This window comes from Hyperolius riggenbachi, chromosome 1 (genome assembly GCF_040937935.1).
Source record: "Hyperolius riggenbachi isolate aHypRig1 chromosome 1, aHypRig1.pri, whole genome shotgun sequence".
NCBI lineage: Eukaryota > Metazoa > Chordata > Amphibia > Anura > Hyperoliidae > Hyperolius > Hyperolius riggenbachi.
The window spans coordinates 241,651,834-241,669,233 of NC_090646.1; the positions used below are offsets into that span (position 1 = coordinate 241,651,834).

A 17,400-nucleotide genomic window follows, 5' to 3' on the forward strand; every position below is an offset into this window, starting at 1 on the left:
AAGACCCTGCAGAATTCGCCTGCGTGTGGAATGCAGGCGAATCGCACACAATGTATTTAATAGGGAAATCGCATGCGTTTTCCCCATGCGTTTTTTGCCGCGAATTCGCATAGGTACCAATGTAAATTCACACAGGCAGTGACATGGTTAAAATCGCATATACCCTCACCTATGCGAATTCGCGGCAAAAACGCATGCGTAATCGCATCCGCATGCGATTTAATCAGCGGTGGAATCCAGGCGATTCCGCACCGCAATAGTGGAAACGAGCCCAGATACTCACCTAAGGAGAGGGAAGGCTCGGTCCTAATGAGCCTTCCCTCTCCTCTCCCGGTGCCTTCGGTGCTGCGCTGGCTCCCCCGTTCGTGTCCGCCGCCACAGGGACGTCGGAGGTCTTCGGGAGCACTCGGGCTTCCGAAGACGGGCCACTCCATACTACGCACGCGCGATTGCGTCATATAGGACGCTTGCGCATGCGTAGTATGGAGCGGCCCGTCTTCGGGAGCCCGAGTGCTCCCGAAGGATCCCTTCGGCAGCGGAAGTGGCAGTATTTGACCGAACTGGTCGAATACTGCTACGGGGGATCCTTCGCGGGACCGGGCATCGGGAGAGGGAAGGCTCATTAGGACCGAGCCTTCCCTCTCCTTAGGTGAGTATCTGACTTTTTTATTTTGAGAACGGTTAACATTCACTTTAAAGCATTAGGTACATTGCCTACAGAACACCACAAGTTCTGGTACTGTCATCTTTTCTCATTTGTCACTTCAATGAACAAACAACCCCTCCCAAAAGCAACAATTCTGTGTCAGACAAGAGCTTTAAAACATGATATCTGTGTACCTGGTAGTCATGGTAAGTCATGTAATTACATTCATACAGTTTTGTTTTAAAAAAACAACTGCATCTGCAGCAGTGTGTGAATAGAATTGGATCTGCACTGCATTGGGTGTTAACATCAATGGAGCAGACTGTAGCATATAATGTTGTGGGACATCGCTTTCTCTGTTTATATGGAATACAAAGCATTGCATTCAGTGCTGTTCTGAACATCTCTGCAGACAGAACTACTCATTTTGCATATTAAACTATTCACAACCTGTTCAATGGACTCCAGTTGTGTGCAAACCGTCGCTTCTGGGCATAAGAGATTAATAGATCATATGCAACCTTTGTTATATACCCAAAGTAGACTTATAACCAGGAAGTGAAATTTGCATACATCAGTAGGCAACAATACTAGTTGTCACTTAATTATGAGCTGAACCAGAAGTTTTTTGGTTCACTGTAAAAGCTATGGATTATTTTTATTATTATGGATAATTATGCCTACAAGACAGTGTTTAAAAAAATACATGCTGGGAGATTTGCTTCAGTGAAGACTGCCAGGCAGCTTTATTTTTTCCTCAATAAATCATTATTGTACAAGCTGAACAATTAGAGATGGTTCCCTTGTTTTGCGACAGGAGAATTTTTTTGTGTTACTAAATATATAAATACTTTTTAGGCAAGAGACTGAACATATTCTGTATTGAATTTAGCTAAACCTTAAAGTGCAAACAGCCTCTGATACGTAGTAATGTAATTAAGCTGACAATATCAACTTTCTGTGGTATGGTGTAATAAGAATAATGCAAGACAAGTTTATTAGTTGCCATGGTATGCTTCACTCTGCTGTTGTCCCTCAGCAGCCAGTGCTCCACCAATTGCACAGAGAGTGAGTTGGTTGCAACATATTGGAGATCACAACTGTGTACTACGACAAAGCATGTTAACTGAAAACTGAACGTTTCACTACTGAAGGCACCAATATTATACAGAAAAGAAAATGAAGATAACATGACTAGTAAACGCACTGCAGGACATACAGACAAGTGATTTGCTACCACGGCCTTGAGTGCCAACAACGTTTAACCCAATCCATTAAAGTTTTCTTCAGCACCTGACAATGAAGATGTATGAATTACTAGGTAAAACTGGCCAGTGATCACTGATGTGTTTGCTATTAGGTGCGCCCTGCAGCAGAAAAGACAGCCAGAATTAAAGCCAGGCCAGTCTCAAACACAAATGCATAGCTAGTACATAGAATGATGGAAGTTGTATCAGCACCCCCAAAGAGCCATTCTGTGGGATACATGATCAGAAGAAAGTCTTATGGAGGCAGCATGTGTTTTCTGTCTGAAAAAGACAAGAGAAGGCAATAGAGAAACTTGACACAGACAGATCAATTGTAAAACCTAAATCAAAAAGGCATTTTTGAATATCATTATTTAAAAAGGTGGGGGGTGGGGAAGAAAAAAAACAAGTACAGACTGGTTTCCTCATTGTTTGAAAACATTAAGTTCTTTGTTTCAAGTGGTACAGTGTATTGCTCCATCACACACATATACACTTATGTGATAAAACTCCACATCTCCCTCAGGTACCTTTCATGTAAAAATGTATGGTGCAGAGCAATAGCCACACCATCATATGTATTCAACTAGCAAAGACAAGAGGGGTGTGCTAAGACATAAAATGAGGCCGTCCATTGTCTTCCAATCTCCGTGTGAGAATCTCACAGCCGGTCTCTGTGACTAAAAGGGTGTGCTCAAACTGTGCGGAGCGCTTTCCATCTCTGGTCACTGCAGTCCAACCATCTGGCCAGGTCTCATCCTGCCATCCACCTAGCAAACATAACAAAAGGCATGTTAGGAAGGCTGGTACAACCATTATCAGTATCTATATATAAAAATTACATTAAGCACAAAGAAGGCGCTCAATGAGAGGCTAAAGCCTGGTACACACTTTCAATTATGATTGGACAATCACTGACCAATTTTACCACCTCAATGTAGTATGAGGTTCAACAGATATTGAATACTATGAGCAGAATGTTTAGGTGATAAAATCTGTCAGTGATAGACCAATCATAATTGGAAGTGTGTAACAAGCTTAAAGCAGCCCATACACTCAGCCGATTTTCTGGCCGACCGATCGATCCCGATCGATCGATTGCAAATCGGTTGGCCAATCGACCGATCGACGGCCGATTTCGATGGATTTCCATCGAACTTGCAGGGTGGAAAATTTAGGTCGATCTGATGAGATTGCTTATCAGTTTGCATTGGCCTTAATGGAAATCTGATGGCAAAAAAATGCCATCAGATCGAATTTCAATAGATTTCAAACTGAAATCTATTGGAATTCTATCCTGGTAAAAATTGTTCTAAAAACGCATCAGATAGATCATCAGATGCATTTCTTATCTATCTGCTGCCAATCTGACGAGTGTATGGGCACCGAATTTCAAGTTGATTTTATGTTAAAGGGGAACTTCAGCCTAAACAAACATACTGTCATTAAGTTACATTAGTTATGCTAATTAGAATAGATAGGTAGTATAATCTCTTACCCACCCTGTTTTAAAAGAACAGGCAAAGGTTTGTGATTCATGGGGGCAGCCATCTTTTTGGTTGAAAGGAGGTGACAAGGAGCTGGAGACACAGTTCCAACTATCCTGTGTCCTGATTATCCCTCCCAGCTGCACACGCTAGGCTTCAAATGTCAAATTCAAAATGTAAAAGAAAAAAAAATTGCACCAAAACAGCAGGAAGATCATCAACATCAGAAATCCCATCATGCTTTGCACAGCATCAGGGGAAAAAAGCCCGGGCAGTTTTCTTCTGTGCAGCTAAAAATGGGGCTTGTAAAAGAGAAACAAAGTTCTGATGCTGTGAAACTGTTAAAGAAACACCAAGCCTTTTCAGTTCTGCTGAGTCGATTTTTAGTCCGGAGGTTCACTTTAAAGTAATGGAAATTAAATTAAACCTGTGAGACTTACAGGTCTCAGATTAAGATTCTGGCCTCGGTAGAGTGAAGCCTCTGGATCCTCCTGCTCCCGAGCACCAATCTAGCACTGGGACCCTAAAGGTGCGTACACACATGCGACTATAGTCGTTTGTAACGATCGTTCCCCGATCTTTACCAACGACGATCGTTACAAAAAACGAACCACCGACTATTAAGGCAAACGACGAACGAGCCAAATCGCTACAAAAAAAAGTTCTGTCTCGGCGGATTTTAACCAACGACGATCGTTTGCAAAAGTAGTACATCGTTGGAAACGGTCGTTCGTACTAGGCTTGACATGCGCATTTCACTATTTCTCCCTGAAACTTCTCATTTTTATGCGCAGGCGCAATAGTTGCTTTACGTGATGTAACGTTCGTTCTAACGATCAGATCGTTACACACCTTTTAAAACTAACTTTACTTAGGTCGTTCTTTCATCAATTAAAAGTTCGTTCGTCGTCCTCAACGAACTATCGTTGTCGCATGTGTGTACGTAGCATTAGAGGCTTGTGGCCACATTCCTGTACGAGAACGGGTGCAGTCACACTATGCAAGCGTAGGATGGCTCGCACCAGCGCAGTAGCAAGAAGACGCTGCTCGGTGAACAAGAGATGAGCCTGTTGAGCTCCGTGCTATTGTGCAGCCACCAGCTATCTGCGCAGTGTGGCCGAGGCCCATCAACAAGCCTTGTTAACATGATGCAACCAGAGTGTGAGAGCACACCTTGTTCAGGTTTTCATTCCGAGCAGCAGGCCGGTCCTTCAGACATCGACAGATCGCTTCAAACTGTATTGTAAAAAATGACCAGCACTAGAAGGCTTTCAAGAAAAACTTTTTATTCACCTCAAATAGTGAATAATATGCAGCCAACGTCCATTTAAAGCATCAGATGTAATTATAGCAGAAGTGAAATCGCTCTTATTCTGCCAAGCAATGGATCAACCACCAGATGGAGTAGGCAGTGTCACATTGTGGCGTGTTTCCAACAACGGACTGACGCTGTTTCGGATGGTATCTCCGTCCTCTGTCAAATAGGTAATTACCTATTATGTCCTTTACCTATTTGACAAAGGATTTTATTTTGTTCACTATTTGAGGTGAATAAAAGACCTTTCTTTAAGGCCTTCCAGTGCTGCTCATTTTCTACATTACGCAAGCCTGGATTGGGAAAAGCCTGGATGGGTTATCCAGAGGGTTTCCCTCTATTTGGGACAGTTTTTTCATTACAGGTATTCCTTAAACCTTGTAATCACATTAATTCATTGCTGCATCTGAATGGTCATATTTCAGCTGCATAAAAAATTAAAATTTGCATCAACACGATAAGTCACTTTTGTTTTGCTTCCATGTGACACCACCATGTGTCAAATGCCAACACGTGTGATATCAAATGCTGCGATTGTATGAAATTGTAGCCAAAAGGCGCTCAGTCAACAGTTTAGCATGACAATCATGCAGTTCAGCTGTCTGTGGGAGAAAGGGCCTTAAAGTGGTCTGAAACTCAGCATAATTTCTTTGCTCTAAAACATTCCTCTGTTACATTCTTCGCTGTGCTAATTGAGAAGGAGCTGTCTCTGCTTCTAGCATACACACCGTTGATCAGAGCTCACTAGAAGAGAATATATAATAAAAGCAACTATGAATAAAATGCAATGGCAGCTTTCAGAGTGGATAAACTGTACTTTGTGAACTTTTAATTTTTGAATGAATGAGTAATAAGAAGTGGGAAAACACATTTTTATTGAATGTTATGTCAGAGTTTCAGACCACTTTCAAAGAAATCTGAAGTGAAAATAAACTTATGATATAATCATTTGTATGTATAGTACAGCTAAGAAATAGATTAGCACAAATATGAGTGTCATATGGTTTTCAGTACAGGAAGAGTAAAGCTACGTACACACGTCTGAGTTTTACAAACTACGGGTAATCAGACCAATCCGCGGGGCGGTCGTTCTGACGACAGTTTGCTGGTGTGTACAGTCTGTTGTCAGGCTTAAGGCTCGTACACACGCCTGACTGCAGCCAACGACGGGCGGATCGTTCAAAAACAGCCTTATCAGTCCGCCGACAGACTGTACACACGCTGTACTGTCTGCTGAAAACCCGCCCAGCGGGAGGTGCCGACGGACCAGTCGTTGGCTGCAATCAGGCGTGTGTATGAGCCTTAAGGCTGGTTTTGATCGATCAAAACCAGCCTCATCAGCCTGACGACAGACTGTACCCACCGGCACACTGTCGTCAGAAGGACCGCCCCGCAGTTTGTAAAAATCAGACATGTGTACGAAGCTTTAGAAACTACAGTTCTCTATGCAAATGAGCTTCGATGAGTTCGGCACAGCACTGTCTTCTGAAGCACTTATCTCAACTGTCTCTCACCATTTCCTGTTTAACCACCTGGGCGTTACGGACAAGCTCAGCTCGTCCAGTAACACCGCGGTGGATTGCTCAGGCCCTGGTGGGCCGATTTGCATAATTTTCTTTTTAAACACGCAGCTAGCACATTGCTAGCTTTCCCGATCGCCACTGCTACCCGTTGCGAAAGAGGGCCCCCCCCGCAGACCCCTTGCGTAGCCTGGCCAATCACCGCCAGGCTGCGCTATGTAGTGGATCGGGACTCTCCCTGACGTCACGACGTCATACCGTTCAGAACGGGGATTTCCTGATGGGTTTGATCGCCATCAGCGATCGGAAGGGTGGGCGGGAGAGAGCAGGGAGGGGGGAATCATGTAGCTAGCGCTAGGCTAGCTACATACAAAAAAATAAATTAGGTAAAATAAAAACCTCACACGGCCATGCGCCGCGCGTAATCAAAATGCCAGGGAGGTTAAAGTTTTACTGCAGAGTCCAAAGGGTCAATGCAATGTGTAAACTGCAGTTATTAGAGAATGATGCAAAACGCGTTTTTGTGGCGTTTAACGCAGCGTTTCAGACGCAGCGTTTTTTGGGATCTACTGCCATCCCATGCAAGTGAATGGGAGCGTTTAGAGCTGGCTTTTGCAGGCTTTCATGAAAGCCTGGCAGTAGATCCCAGCGTTGCGTCTAGTCTCAAAAGCAACATGCTGCTTTCAGAGGGAGTAAACGCGAGGAAACAATAGCAGAGACCAGAACTGCTAGCCTTGAACGCTTTTCAAAAGCTAGCTTTTAAACGCTGGCGTTTGAACGCAATGCCAAGCAAAAGCTCAGCAGACGCCCGTGTGAACCAGCCCTTAACCTTCTTGGCGGTAACCCTGAGCTGAGCTTGGGGTAAGCCGCCGCGGAGGATTTCTCAGGCCCTGCTGGGCCAATTTTCACAATTTTTTTTTAGAACACGCAGCAAGCACTTTGCTTGCTGCGTGTTCGGGTCGATCGCCGCCGATGCGCCGCTACCTGCCGCGATACAGGGGTGCCCCCGCATACCCCTAGCGCAGCCTGGCCAATTGCCGCCAGGCTGCGCTATGGGGTGGACCGGGACTCCCTGTGACGTCACTCCGTTCGTCGACATGGCGACGGAGGAAGCCCTGAAGGAAATCCTGTTTAGAACGGGATTTCCGGATGGGGTGGGAGGGAGGCCGCAGGGAGGGGGGGGGGGGGGGGAAATCATGTAGCTAGCGCTAGGCTAGCTACATGATAAAAAAAAATTTAGGCTTAAAAAACCTCCCGCGGCAGCGCAGCCGCAGAACAATTGACCGCCAGGAGGGTTAAGTATTCGTACTACACAACCAATTCATTGTATCAATTTTTTTTGCTTTAGAGTCACTGCAGAAAGTACAGGCTCTTGACTAGCTTCTTAACATCCTTAGCTGTATGCCCGACACTGTCGGGCATGCCGCTCTGTGGCCCCAGGAGTCCCCCATAATAAAATTTTTGTCCCAAATGACTGTAAACCCTTTAGCTAGCACTAGGCTAGCTAGTACAAGTGTCAGGCACCCGCCTCTCCCCTGCGATCCCCCCCCCCACCCCGTTTATACATTAACACCCCCCCCCTCCAGATCCAGCGATCGTGCAGCCTCCCTGCACAGCTCCGGTCTCTCTATTGGGAGGATAGGGTTTGCACATGACGTCGGCGTAGTGAACACCGGAGCTGTCCGGGGAGGCTGCACCGATCGCTGGATCCAGGCTGGGTAATGTATAAACGGGGGGAGCGGCAGGGATCGGGGGGTGTCCAACACCTTTGCTAGCTAGCCTAGTTCTAGCTAAAGGGTTTACAGTCATTTGGGACAATATTAGAAAAAGTAACAAAACCTCCTTTGCGGCGTAACGCTCAGGAGGTTAAGGACTTTCAAAGCAGTAGACTACAATCTTTCCTGATTTTTTTTTTTTTTTTTTTTACACACACACAATTGTCCTTTTACAGAGAGATTTCTCCCACCTAGCATGGGTATGTGTAAAAATACACCCCAAAACACATTATACTACTTCTCCTGAGTACGGCGATACCACGTGTGACACTTTTTGCAGCCTAACTGCGCTAAAGGGCCCAAAGACCTATGAATACCTTTAGGATTTCACAGGTCATTTTGAGGCATTTGGTTTCTAGACTACTCCTCACGGTTTAGGGCCCCTAAAATGCCAGGGCAGTTTAGGAACCCCACAAGTGACCCCATTTTAGAAAGAAGACACCCCAAGATATTCTGTTAGGAGTATAGTGAGTTCATAGAAGATTTTATTTTTTGTCACAAGTTAGCGGAAATTGTTTTTTTTTTTTTCACAAAGTGTCATTTTCCACTAACTTGTGCTCAAAAATAAAATCTTCTATGAACTCATGATACACCTAACGGAATACCTTGGGGTGTCTTCTTTCTAAAATGGGGTCATTTGTGGGGTTCCTATACTGCCCTGGCATTTTAGGGGCCCAAAACCACGAAGAGTAGTCTGGAAACTAAATGCCTCAAAATGACTGTTCAGGGGTATAAGCATCTGCAAATTTTGATGACAGGTGGTCTATGAGGGGCCGAATTTTGTGGAACCAGTCATAAGCAGGGTGGCCTCTTAGATGACAGGTTGTATTGGCACTGAAGTGCAGGAAGCGCAGGATGTTCTCAAATCGTGACCAGGACATGGCAGCAGAGAACATGGGCATGTGATGTATTGGGTGCGTAGACCAATAAGACCGCAATACATTATTTTTGACTAGACCCATGTTAAGGAGAAGGCCCCAAAAAATGTTACGTTCGGAAACTTGGGAGTGGTTTCCACCGAAAAGGCTGGGCATGGTAGCTTCTTGTCATTGGCGGTTGCGTATTGTGTGGCATAACGGTTGGTCTCTGCTACCTGCGGTGGGGTGGGTGAGGGTTTAGCCGGGTAGATGAGGGTCTGATCTGATGGGTATAATGGGTAGCAGTGACAGGGGGTGATTGATGGGTGATCAGTGGGTGATTAGAGGGGAGGACAGATGTAAATAATGCACTGCGGAGGTGCTCAGGCGGGGTCTGAGGGTGTGGGCGGGTGATTGGGTGCCCACAAAGGGCAGATTAGGGTCTGATCTGATGGGTAGCAGTGACAGGTGGTGATTGATGGGTGATTGACAGGTGATCAGTGGGTGATTACAGGGGAGGTTAGATGTATACAGTACACGGATGATTAGGGGGGTGATTGGGTGCAAACAGGGGTCTGTGGGGGTGATCAGAGGAGGGTCTGAGGGGTGCTGTGGGCGATCAGGGGGCGGGGGGGGGGGGCAAAATCAGAGTGTGTGTTTACTAGGGGGGCTGCCCCCTGCCCTGGTGGTCCCTCGATCATTGGGACCACCAGGGCAGGAGGCAGCCTGTATAATACGCTTTGTATACATTACAAAGCGTATTATACGATTCTAACGCGGCAGATCGGGGGTTAACAACCCGCCCGCGCCAATTGGCCGGCGGGTTGACGCTGCGGGTGGGCGGAGCCTAATGCCAGCGGATGCGCGCGATCCCCAGCAATTCAGTCCCCCATGAGCCGCCACCGATCGGAGTTACGCAGCCCTGGGGGTGCCATTTTGCCGCCGCCCATAGGTAGTGGGCGGTCGGCAAGTGGTTAAACAAATGTGTGCCGAATGGTTTATTGTACACTTTTTGCTTCTACATATCAACATATACTACCATCAAAACACATCCATTTCAGCAATCATATTTCACAAAAATCTGAAGAACACAATAATTGTCTATGGTCGAACTGTCAAACATTTCACAATCTGATTAAGGCATCTTACCACCAGCCATGTAGTGTGAGCCAACAAGCAAAACAACGTCACAAAATGTCTATGAAGTGTAAATGATGCCTATTGTAACAGAAATAGGGCAATTATCAAAAAGTGCAGCACACGTACAAAACCGAACAATTCCTTTCACATAAGGCTACTGCACATCCGTTTAAAGCATTCTGCAAAGCAAGTATATGCAATTGTAATAATTTACCATCAAGATAAAAATAGGCAAATGCATCTCAGGAAGAGACAGCTTTGACAGGCTTTCTAGCTTACCTTCACAGATCATTGGTTCAATTGTAAATACATGACCTGGTTTGATCACACCAACCGCTTTGTTTTCTGGAATAAAAAAAATAAAAGTATTTCTAAGCATTGTGTCATAAGAAAGGTCTGCAAAAATTATAGTTAGACAAAATAAGACCACATCATTCTCAGTACGAGGGCTTTAATAACTGGCTAGGGACGGTCAATGAGATGCAAATAATTTCAAATTGATGCAGGATTATGCAACTTTTGTATGCAAATGTATGCAGCTTGAAAATGAACCAATCAAACCCTGCTGAGGTAAAATTAGATTGGTCCATTTTAAAGCTGCATATATTTGAATTCTAAATTTACATACATCAGCTCGAAATTATGTGCATCTCATTGACCATCCCTAAAATTAGTCAACACGTAATGTGCAAGTTAACAATTTAAGGCTACTAATAGTCTACATATTTAGAGTCAAACTCCTATTCCAACTGATTTTTTTTTTTTTAAAAAAATTTGTACCATTCTGACTACAGTTTATCTACCAATATTTACCACCACAGACTTCAACGAAACCTGAAGGTGAGAGGAATATGGAGACTGCCATCTTCATTCTCAAACAATGCCAGTTGTCTGACTTGAGTGCTGGAGTAGAGTACAATAGAACTGCAATCTTCCCTGGTAAAAAGAGCATTGACTGCCCTGAGCACCCCCCTCCACTTTACTCCGCACAGTATCGCCATGGAATACCAGGTGACAACTATTTGACTTTTATACTGCACAAGTTGTTTTATAATAAATGAGCTGAAAGAAGGATGGTGCCCGAATCTGCTTCTTGATTACAATGAATACTTGATTGCTTCTTACTGCCAACAATGCGAGGCACACGTCAGTGGCTGAATGTCAAATAGTGCAAGATATTTTTACAGCAGGAGTTTTGGATTTATTTTTTCTCAACCCACAGATCCTTCCTGACCCTAACAGGAGTGCCACACTCTTTCCTTTTGACGACACTTTTATACTAGGTACACACCATACAATTTTGTGTCAGATGGATGGTTCAATAGATAATTTCTGACATGTCTAATCTTATTTAATCTTAATCTTATTTTCGATCGTTTTTCTGATCGATTTCTCATAGAAGTGAATGGAAATAGATAAGAAAAGATAGCAGTATCGAATCGGAAATCAATGGGAAAATCAAATCGGAAATTCGATCGGATGGAAAATCGACAAAAAATGGCATTGTGTTTACCCAGCATTATTGTCTAACAGACTTTCAAGCAACAAGGCGTTTGTACGACAGTTCAAGGATCCGCCAAGCCAATCAGTCAAAACTGCTGCTATCAGTCTAAAAATTGTTCGTACGCACGCCAATGTGTCGTTAGAACGACAAGTCGTTGAAAAATAGCAGACGTGTGTACGCATCTTTAAATCATTCCACATGCAATAAAAACAGTTTGAGGCTGGTACATTACCTTGCTTATCTAAACCGGCCACCTTTTTATTCCTTTAAAGGAAGCAGATAAAATAATTTGATGGAGGGATGGGGAAAGCCCCGCATGATCAATGTGTGGTCTGCTATTGCCTTCATAAGGTGGGAGAGGCTATTGCATATGCCTTCCCTAGTAGGGAATCAGAAGCTGAAAATATAAAATGCTACTCTGGCTGAAAAAGCATGAGCAGATTACTCAACTACTTGAGTGTGAAATTGATATTTTAGTGATTAGTAAAGCTTCAGTTTATCTGTTGCATCCTCCAATGTTTTGCTTTGTAGCACAGTAAGTAAATACCACTTTTTATTACACATCATACTCGGAAGTGCAACTAGAAAGGCTAATTTCCATTGCTGCTAGTCCAAAAAAAAAAAAATAGTATATTGTCAATGCTTTGGCTAACTTACTGGCATAGTGTGGCACATTGGGGGCTGTATGGAATAATTTATGAATGCCATGTCCACAGTAGCTCCGAACAACTGAGAATCCATTTGCTTGAGCATGCTTCTGAATGATATTGCCGAGTTCTCTATACCGAACTCCAGGTTTTACTGAAGGGAAAAAAAGGGGATTGGATTTACCACATTTAAATAAATCTCATCATACAATTTGGACCAATAAAATTCATAATTCCAAATTACAAGCAAAAAACCTAACAAGGCCTGCATGGACGGTAATCATTTTTCAGTTTCACTTTGGTATTTTAGACTTTTTTTTAATTCACTATTTTGTTTCCCACATGCTGGAGTCTGCTGCAATCAGCACAGCACAGCCAGCTGTTCCCTGGCAGAGGAGAGCAGGGTGCTGCCGTTGTATCAGGGACTGGCAGGGCTGCTACAGCTCATTCTGTGCTGGGGACAGGAAGACTAAAGAGACATCGCCCGTGTCAGCTCCACTTGCCTTAGGCCATGACCCCTGCATGCTGCCTGGAGTAAGGTGTGGCGGAGAAAGCAGTTTGCCTGATGAGTCAGTGCTACTTGCTGGCCAGTATGTGGGCACCTCTTCTGCTCTGCCTGCTTAGCCAGGGAGCTCAGCATGCATGGTGGTCACTGCAGACGGCTAATGGAACGCACAGTCAGGGACCTGCCACTATCTCTCTGTGCTCCAGGCTGTGCTGAACTCCATTACTGACAGCTCTCCCCCCCCCGCCCCCCCCCTGGGATGAGTAAATTACGTCCCTGCTTTACCTTGCAGGGTCGTAGACACTCCTCCCTTGCCACCGTGCACTCCCACTCGCCACCAATTGGTAGAATGATTGCCGGTGATTAATGAGAAGCCGCAACCATTCACAGATACAGAAAGTAACATGGCCACACATTGCTTCCTGTTTAGCGTACTAATAGAACGCTACAGAAAGTAATGCACAAGGACATCTTCAGACCAAATTGTAAAATTACACCTATGTACAATTTCTTTTATAAAAAGTCCCATATTTACATTTGATGTCCCTACTAAACGCTCCAATTGCACCTTTTTTTGTATTAAGAAAAAAAATCAACAAAAAAAAAACCAAATGGTTACCTTAGGGACTGAACTTTTTTAATATGTATGTCAAGAGGGTATATTACTGTTATTTTTATATCATGGATTTGTAAATTGATGTATGCAAAAAAATCCCCTTTATTTCCAAATAAAATATTGGCGCCATACATTGTACTAGGGAAGTATTTTAAATGTTGCAATAGCCGGGACAAATAAAATGTGTGAGTTTTAATTATGGTAGAATGTATTTTTAAAAAAACTATAATGGACGAAAACTGAGAAATTATTTTTTTCCCAGTTTTTTTCCTTATTTCTATTAAAATGCAGTTGGAATAAAATCATTCTTAGCAAACGTACCACCCAAAGAAAGCCTAATTGGTGGCAAAAAAAAAACAAGATGTAGATTGTTTCGTTGTGATAAGTAGTAATAAAGTTCTAGGCGAATGAATGAAAGGAGCGCTATTGCTCTGGTTTTAAAGGAGAAAAACCCTTGGAGGTGAAGTTATTAAACACTAAACATTTCTTTTTGTTTTACCGAATGTGCTAATTTGATTAATTGAGGCATTTACTGCACAAATCTGTAATTTACCTCACTAGCTGGTAATGTAACCGCATTACCAAATGCAGTAATGCTTTGTGAGTTGAGCCCAAGATCTGAATACTGACAATCCAACTTCACTAGAAATACAGAGCCTAGATTAAAATTGAGATCTAGCTGGTTTCTGCTGCCTAGTACTTACCTTCATCAATAGCTTGCATTAAGCATTCAAACGTTGTCTGCACAAGCCTTTTTGCACCCTCATCAACATCTCCAACATAAAAAGTCTCATTCAGATCTCCATGATAGCCATTCCGGTAAACTGTAATGTCCACTAAAAAACAAGTGTGCAATGTAAGTGCATAAAACGTAAAATTCAAGTATACATAGCGGTCTTGATGTAGAACAATGCTGTTTAAACTGGTCATAAACCTATATATTTTGTTGTCTACTGCATTTTAAGTGCTCTTCCAAAAACACACCCAAGTCTTCGCTATCCTACCATACAAGGTTCCACCAACTGGACATTAAGCCAGATCCAATAGCTGCTGATTGATCAGCACACAAACACACAAGATGGTTGTTGCCCCACCCTCTTCAGAGTGTGTGAGTGTGTGTGAGTGTGTGAGAGTGAGTGTGTGTGAGAGTGAGTGAGTGAGTGCGTGAGTGAGTGCGTGTGTGTGTGTGTGAGAGAGAGCGTGTGGAGAGTGTGAGAGTGTGTGACACACACACACACACACACACATCCCCAGCTTGTAAGTAATGCTTGGATGCAATATTCTGAAGTTTTTTGTTTTTTTTAATTCCAACAAGCTCTCTAATGTTTCTTCCCTCCCCATGGAACTGTAGGGTCAGAAGTACCATTGACAATATCTCCTTCTTGTAAAGGCCTCCTGTCTGGAATACCATGGCAGATAACTTCATTCACTGATGTGCAGCAGGACTTAGGAAAGTTATAATAATTCAGCGGAGATGGGTAACAATTTCTAGAAACGCATGCCTGTAAAAAAAAAAAAAAAATTCATGAACATGGTACAATATCTAGTTTGGGGCATTTTAGTGATTTTTCTACAGAAGAAGAAAAAAAATCCTCAGAATTTTCCATTTTGTCTGTCTTGAAGCCAATCCTGACATTTCCTCCCTTACTCTTTGTATCACTGCTCGCCCCCTCCCAGTCTTCAGACACTCTCACCCAGGTCTGCAACAGAAAGTGCATTGAGAAATATCGGCCCATCAGATAGGAACAGAGGTGTGGGAGGGGAAAACAGGAGGGAAAGACTTCAGCCAATCAGGCTTCATTAGTTAAGTCTGAGGGGAAAGTAAAGAAAAAAAGAAAACCCAGCATGCCCTGCAACTTCCTTTGTGTGGCCGATGTACCATATAAGCTCCTTTGTGCAGCGGATGTACTAAATAAGAGCCAAGGAAACTGGGGAATGATGTTTTATGAAAAAGAAAAATAAGAGCGATTTTAACTTTTGGATTGCCTGGTTAGTATCCTTATTACTTGTTTTACCGGATAAAAAAAATAGAATTGATTTTTTATTTTATGCCCGACAGTTACTCTTTAGTACCACGCAGAAGCCTGTGTGAGCCAGCCCTTAGTCATCACAATGTAAGGCATACACTATTAGAAAGTACTGTTTGGCTATTTACTGATAGATTTCTCTAGACCTATGGCTCAATTATTGGAAGCTTATATCTATTTAATAAGGTACATTAAGTATTATAAAAACCACAAAACCAAATGTAATTCAAAGCATGATACAGTTATTTAGAAAAATAAAATGAACTCTCACCAAATGGACTGCATGATCTATCTCTTCAGTTGTGACACCAGCTCTAACCATCATGGCCGCTACACTAAGCACCTCCCTCGCAAGCTGCAGATAAAAACCAAGACAATTCATTGTAGAAAAATGAAAAAATATTAATCTTGCCATTCTTGCCATCTTAACTGGTTCCGGACCGACGCAATACGAATCTACGTCCAGCAGGTGGTGCTGGATGATGCTCTGAATTGCGCGTCCCTGCCGCTCTACACCCGCCACAATTTGCTCTGTAAGAAGGTCAGAAGCCAATTTAGCTCCTGACCGCATGATCACAGAGAGCCAATCATATTGGTTCCCATTGATAGCCAGCGTTCGGAACCAATGAAAGCGGCTCCTGACCGTCTGTCAGCACTCTGCCATCATACAAACGGCAGAGAGAGGAGCCTGCGGCGATGGGGCAGCGCCGTGAACGGCGAGTATGTGCGACGATTTGTTGGGATGCAGCGCTTTACTGTACCAGCAGTCTTTGGTCCTTAAAGAGAAACTCCAACCAAGAATTGAACTTTTTCCCAATCAGTAGCTGATACCCCATTTTACATGAGAAAGACAATGATTTTCACAAACAGACCATCAGGGGGCGCTGTGTGACTGATTTTGTGCTGAAACCCCTCCCACAAGAGGCTCTGAATACCGCGGTACTGCTGGCAAACTGCCACAATGTAACAATGTTCAGAGACAGGAAATAGCTGTTATTAGCTGTCTGTAACAGACAGAGCAGCTAGAAACAGCTAAATAACCTGCCCACAGTAACAATGTCACCATGTAATAAATGTCAGAATGTGAATCTGGGAGAGGAAAGATTTTACAATGAGCAAACACTGACTAAATCATTTATACATAATTATGGTAAAAAATGAAGCACTTTTTTTACTACATTATTTTCACTGGAGTTCCTCTTTAAGGGGGCAGAGACTGCTGGTATGGAAGTGGTTAATGTTGACACACACATAAGATATGTATACATACTGTACACATCACATGCTTTCACTTCATATTGATTCAGAGTGGCAGTGGGGGAAAAAGGATAGGAAATACTAAGCATTAAAATACATACCCTACATACGACACGCATTCCCTCTATATCATCTGGAGATAGAACTTTGATTTGGGAAGTTCCTTTTAAGGCTTGTTCAGACTCTGACATGCCTGATGAAGTGAGAGAATGCATGTTAAACCACTATTAAATAAACAAAAAACAAACAAAAACAGTATTGGATTGATCGATGTCTACAGGGATTGTTCACTAGTGCGTTTACAGGGTGCTGGCATTTTTTTTTTTATTACATGCACCTATTCTGCTCAATTTCCCTGAGGTTTCAAGTACATACTTATTAGAGACCTCTCTCTGAAAGTAAACCAGTCCAACAGTGACGTAGAGTGGCACAACAATACATAGTAGCTTAACCACTTGAGGACCTAGGGCTTTCTACCCGACCGGCCACTTTTTTTCCATTCAGACCACTGCAGCTTTCACGGTTTATTGCTCGCTCATACAACCTACCACCTAAATGAATTTTGGCTCCTTTTCTTGTCACTAATAAAGCTTTCTTTTGGTGCTATTTGATTGCTCCTGCGATTTTTACTTTTTATTATATTCATCAAAAAAGACATGAATTTTGGCAAAAAAATGATTTTTTTTAACTTTCTGTGCTGACATTTTTCAAATAAAGTAAAATTTCTGTATACATGCAGCGCGAAAAATGTGGACAAACGTTTTTGATTAAAAAAAACCCATTCAGTGTATATTTATTGGTTTGGGTAAAAGTTATAGCGTTTACAAACTCTGGTGCAAAAAGTGAATTTTCCCATT

General features: G+C 43.0%; 1 protein-coding gene across 1 annotated transcript in view; it reads right to left on the reverse strand.

Annotated features, from left to right (window-relative positions):
* Window positions 1-2,321: 2,321 nt before the first annotated feature.
* METAP1 (methionyl aminopeptidase 1) overlaps window positions 2,322-17,400 on the reverse strand; it is a 56,839-nt gene continuing 41,760 nt past the window's right edge. Inside the window, exons 5-11 of the mRNA XM_068232149.1 lie at window positions 16,645-16,736; window positions 15,558-15,641; window positions 14,623-14,761; window positions 13,964-14,095; window positions 12,149-12,292; window positions 10,267-10,332; window positions 2,322-2,663 (exon numbers count right to left, since the gene is read on the reverse strand). Of these exons, the coding sequence (XP_068088250.1) occupies window positions 2,503-2,663; window positions 10,267-10,332; window positions 12,149-12,292; window positions 13,964-14,095; window positions 14,623-14,761; window positions 15,558-15,641; window positions 16,645-16,736 (818 nt within the window). The 3' untranslated portion in view covers window positions 2,322-2,502. The remainder of the gene's footprint in view (window positions 2,664-10,266; window positions 10,333-12,148; window positions 12,293-13,963; window positions 14,096-14,622; window positions 14,762-15,557; window positions 15,642-16,644; window positions 16,737-17,400) is intronic.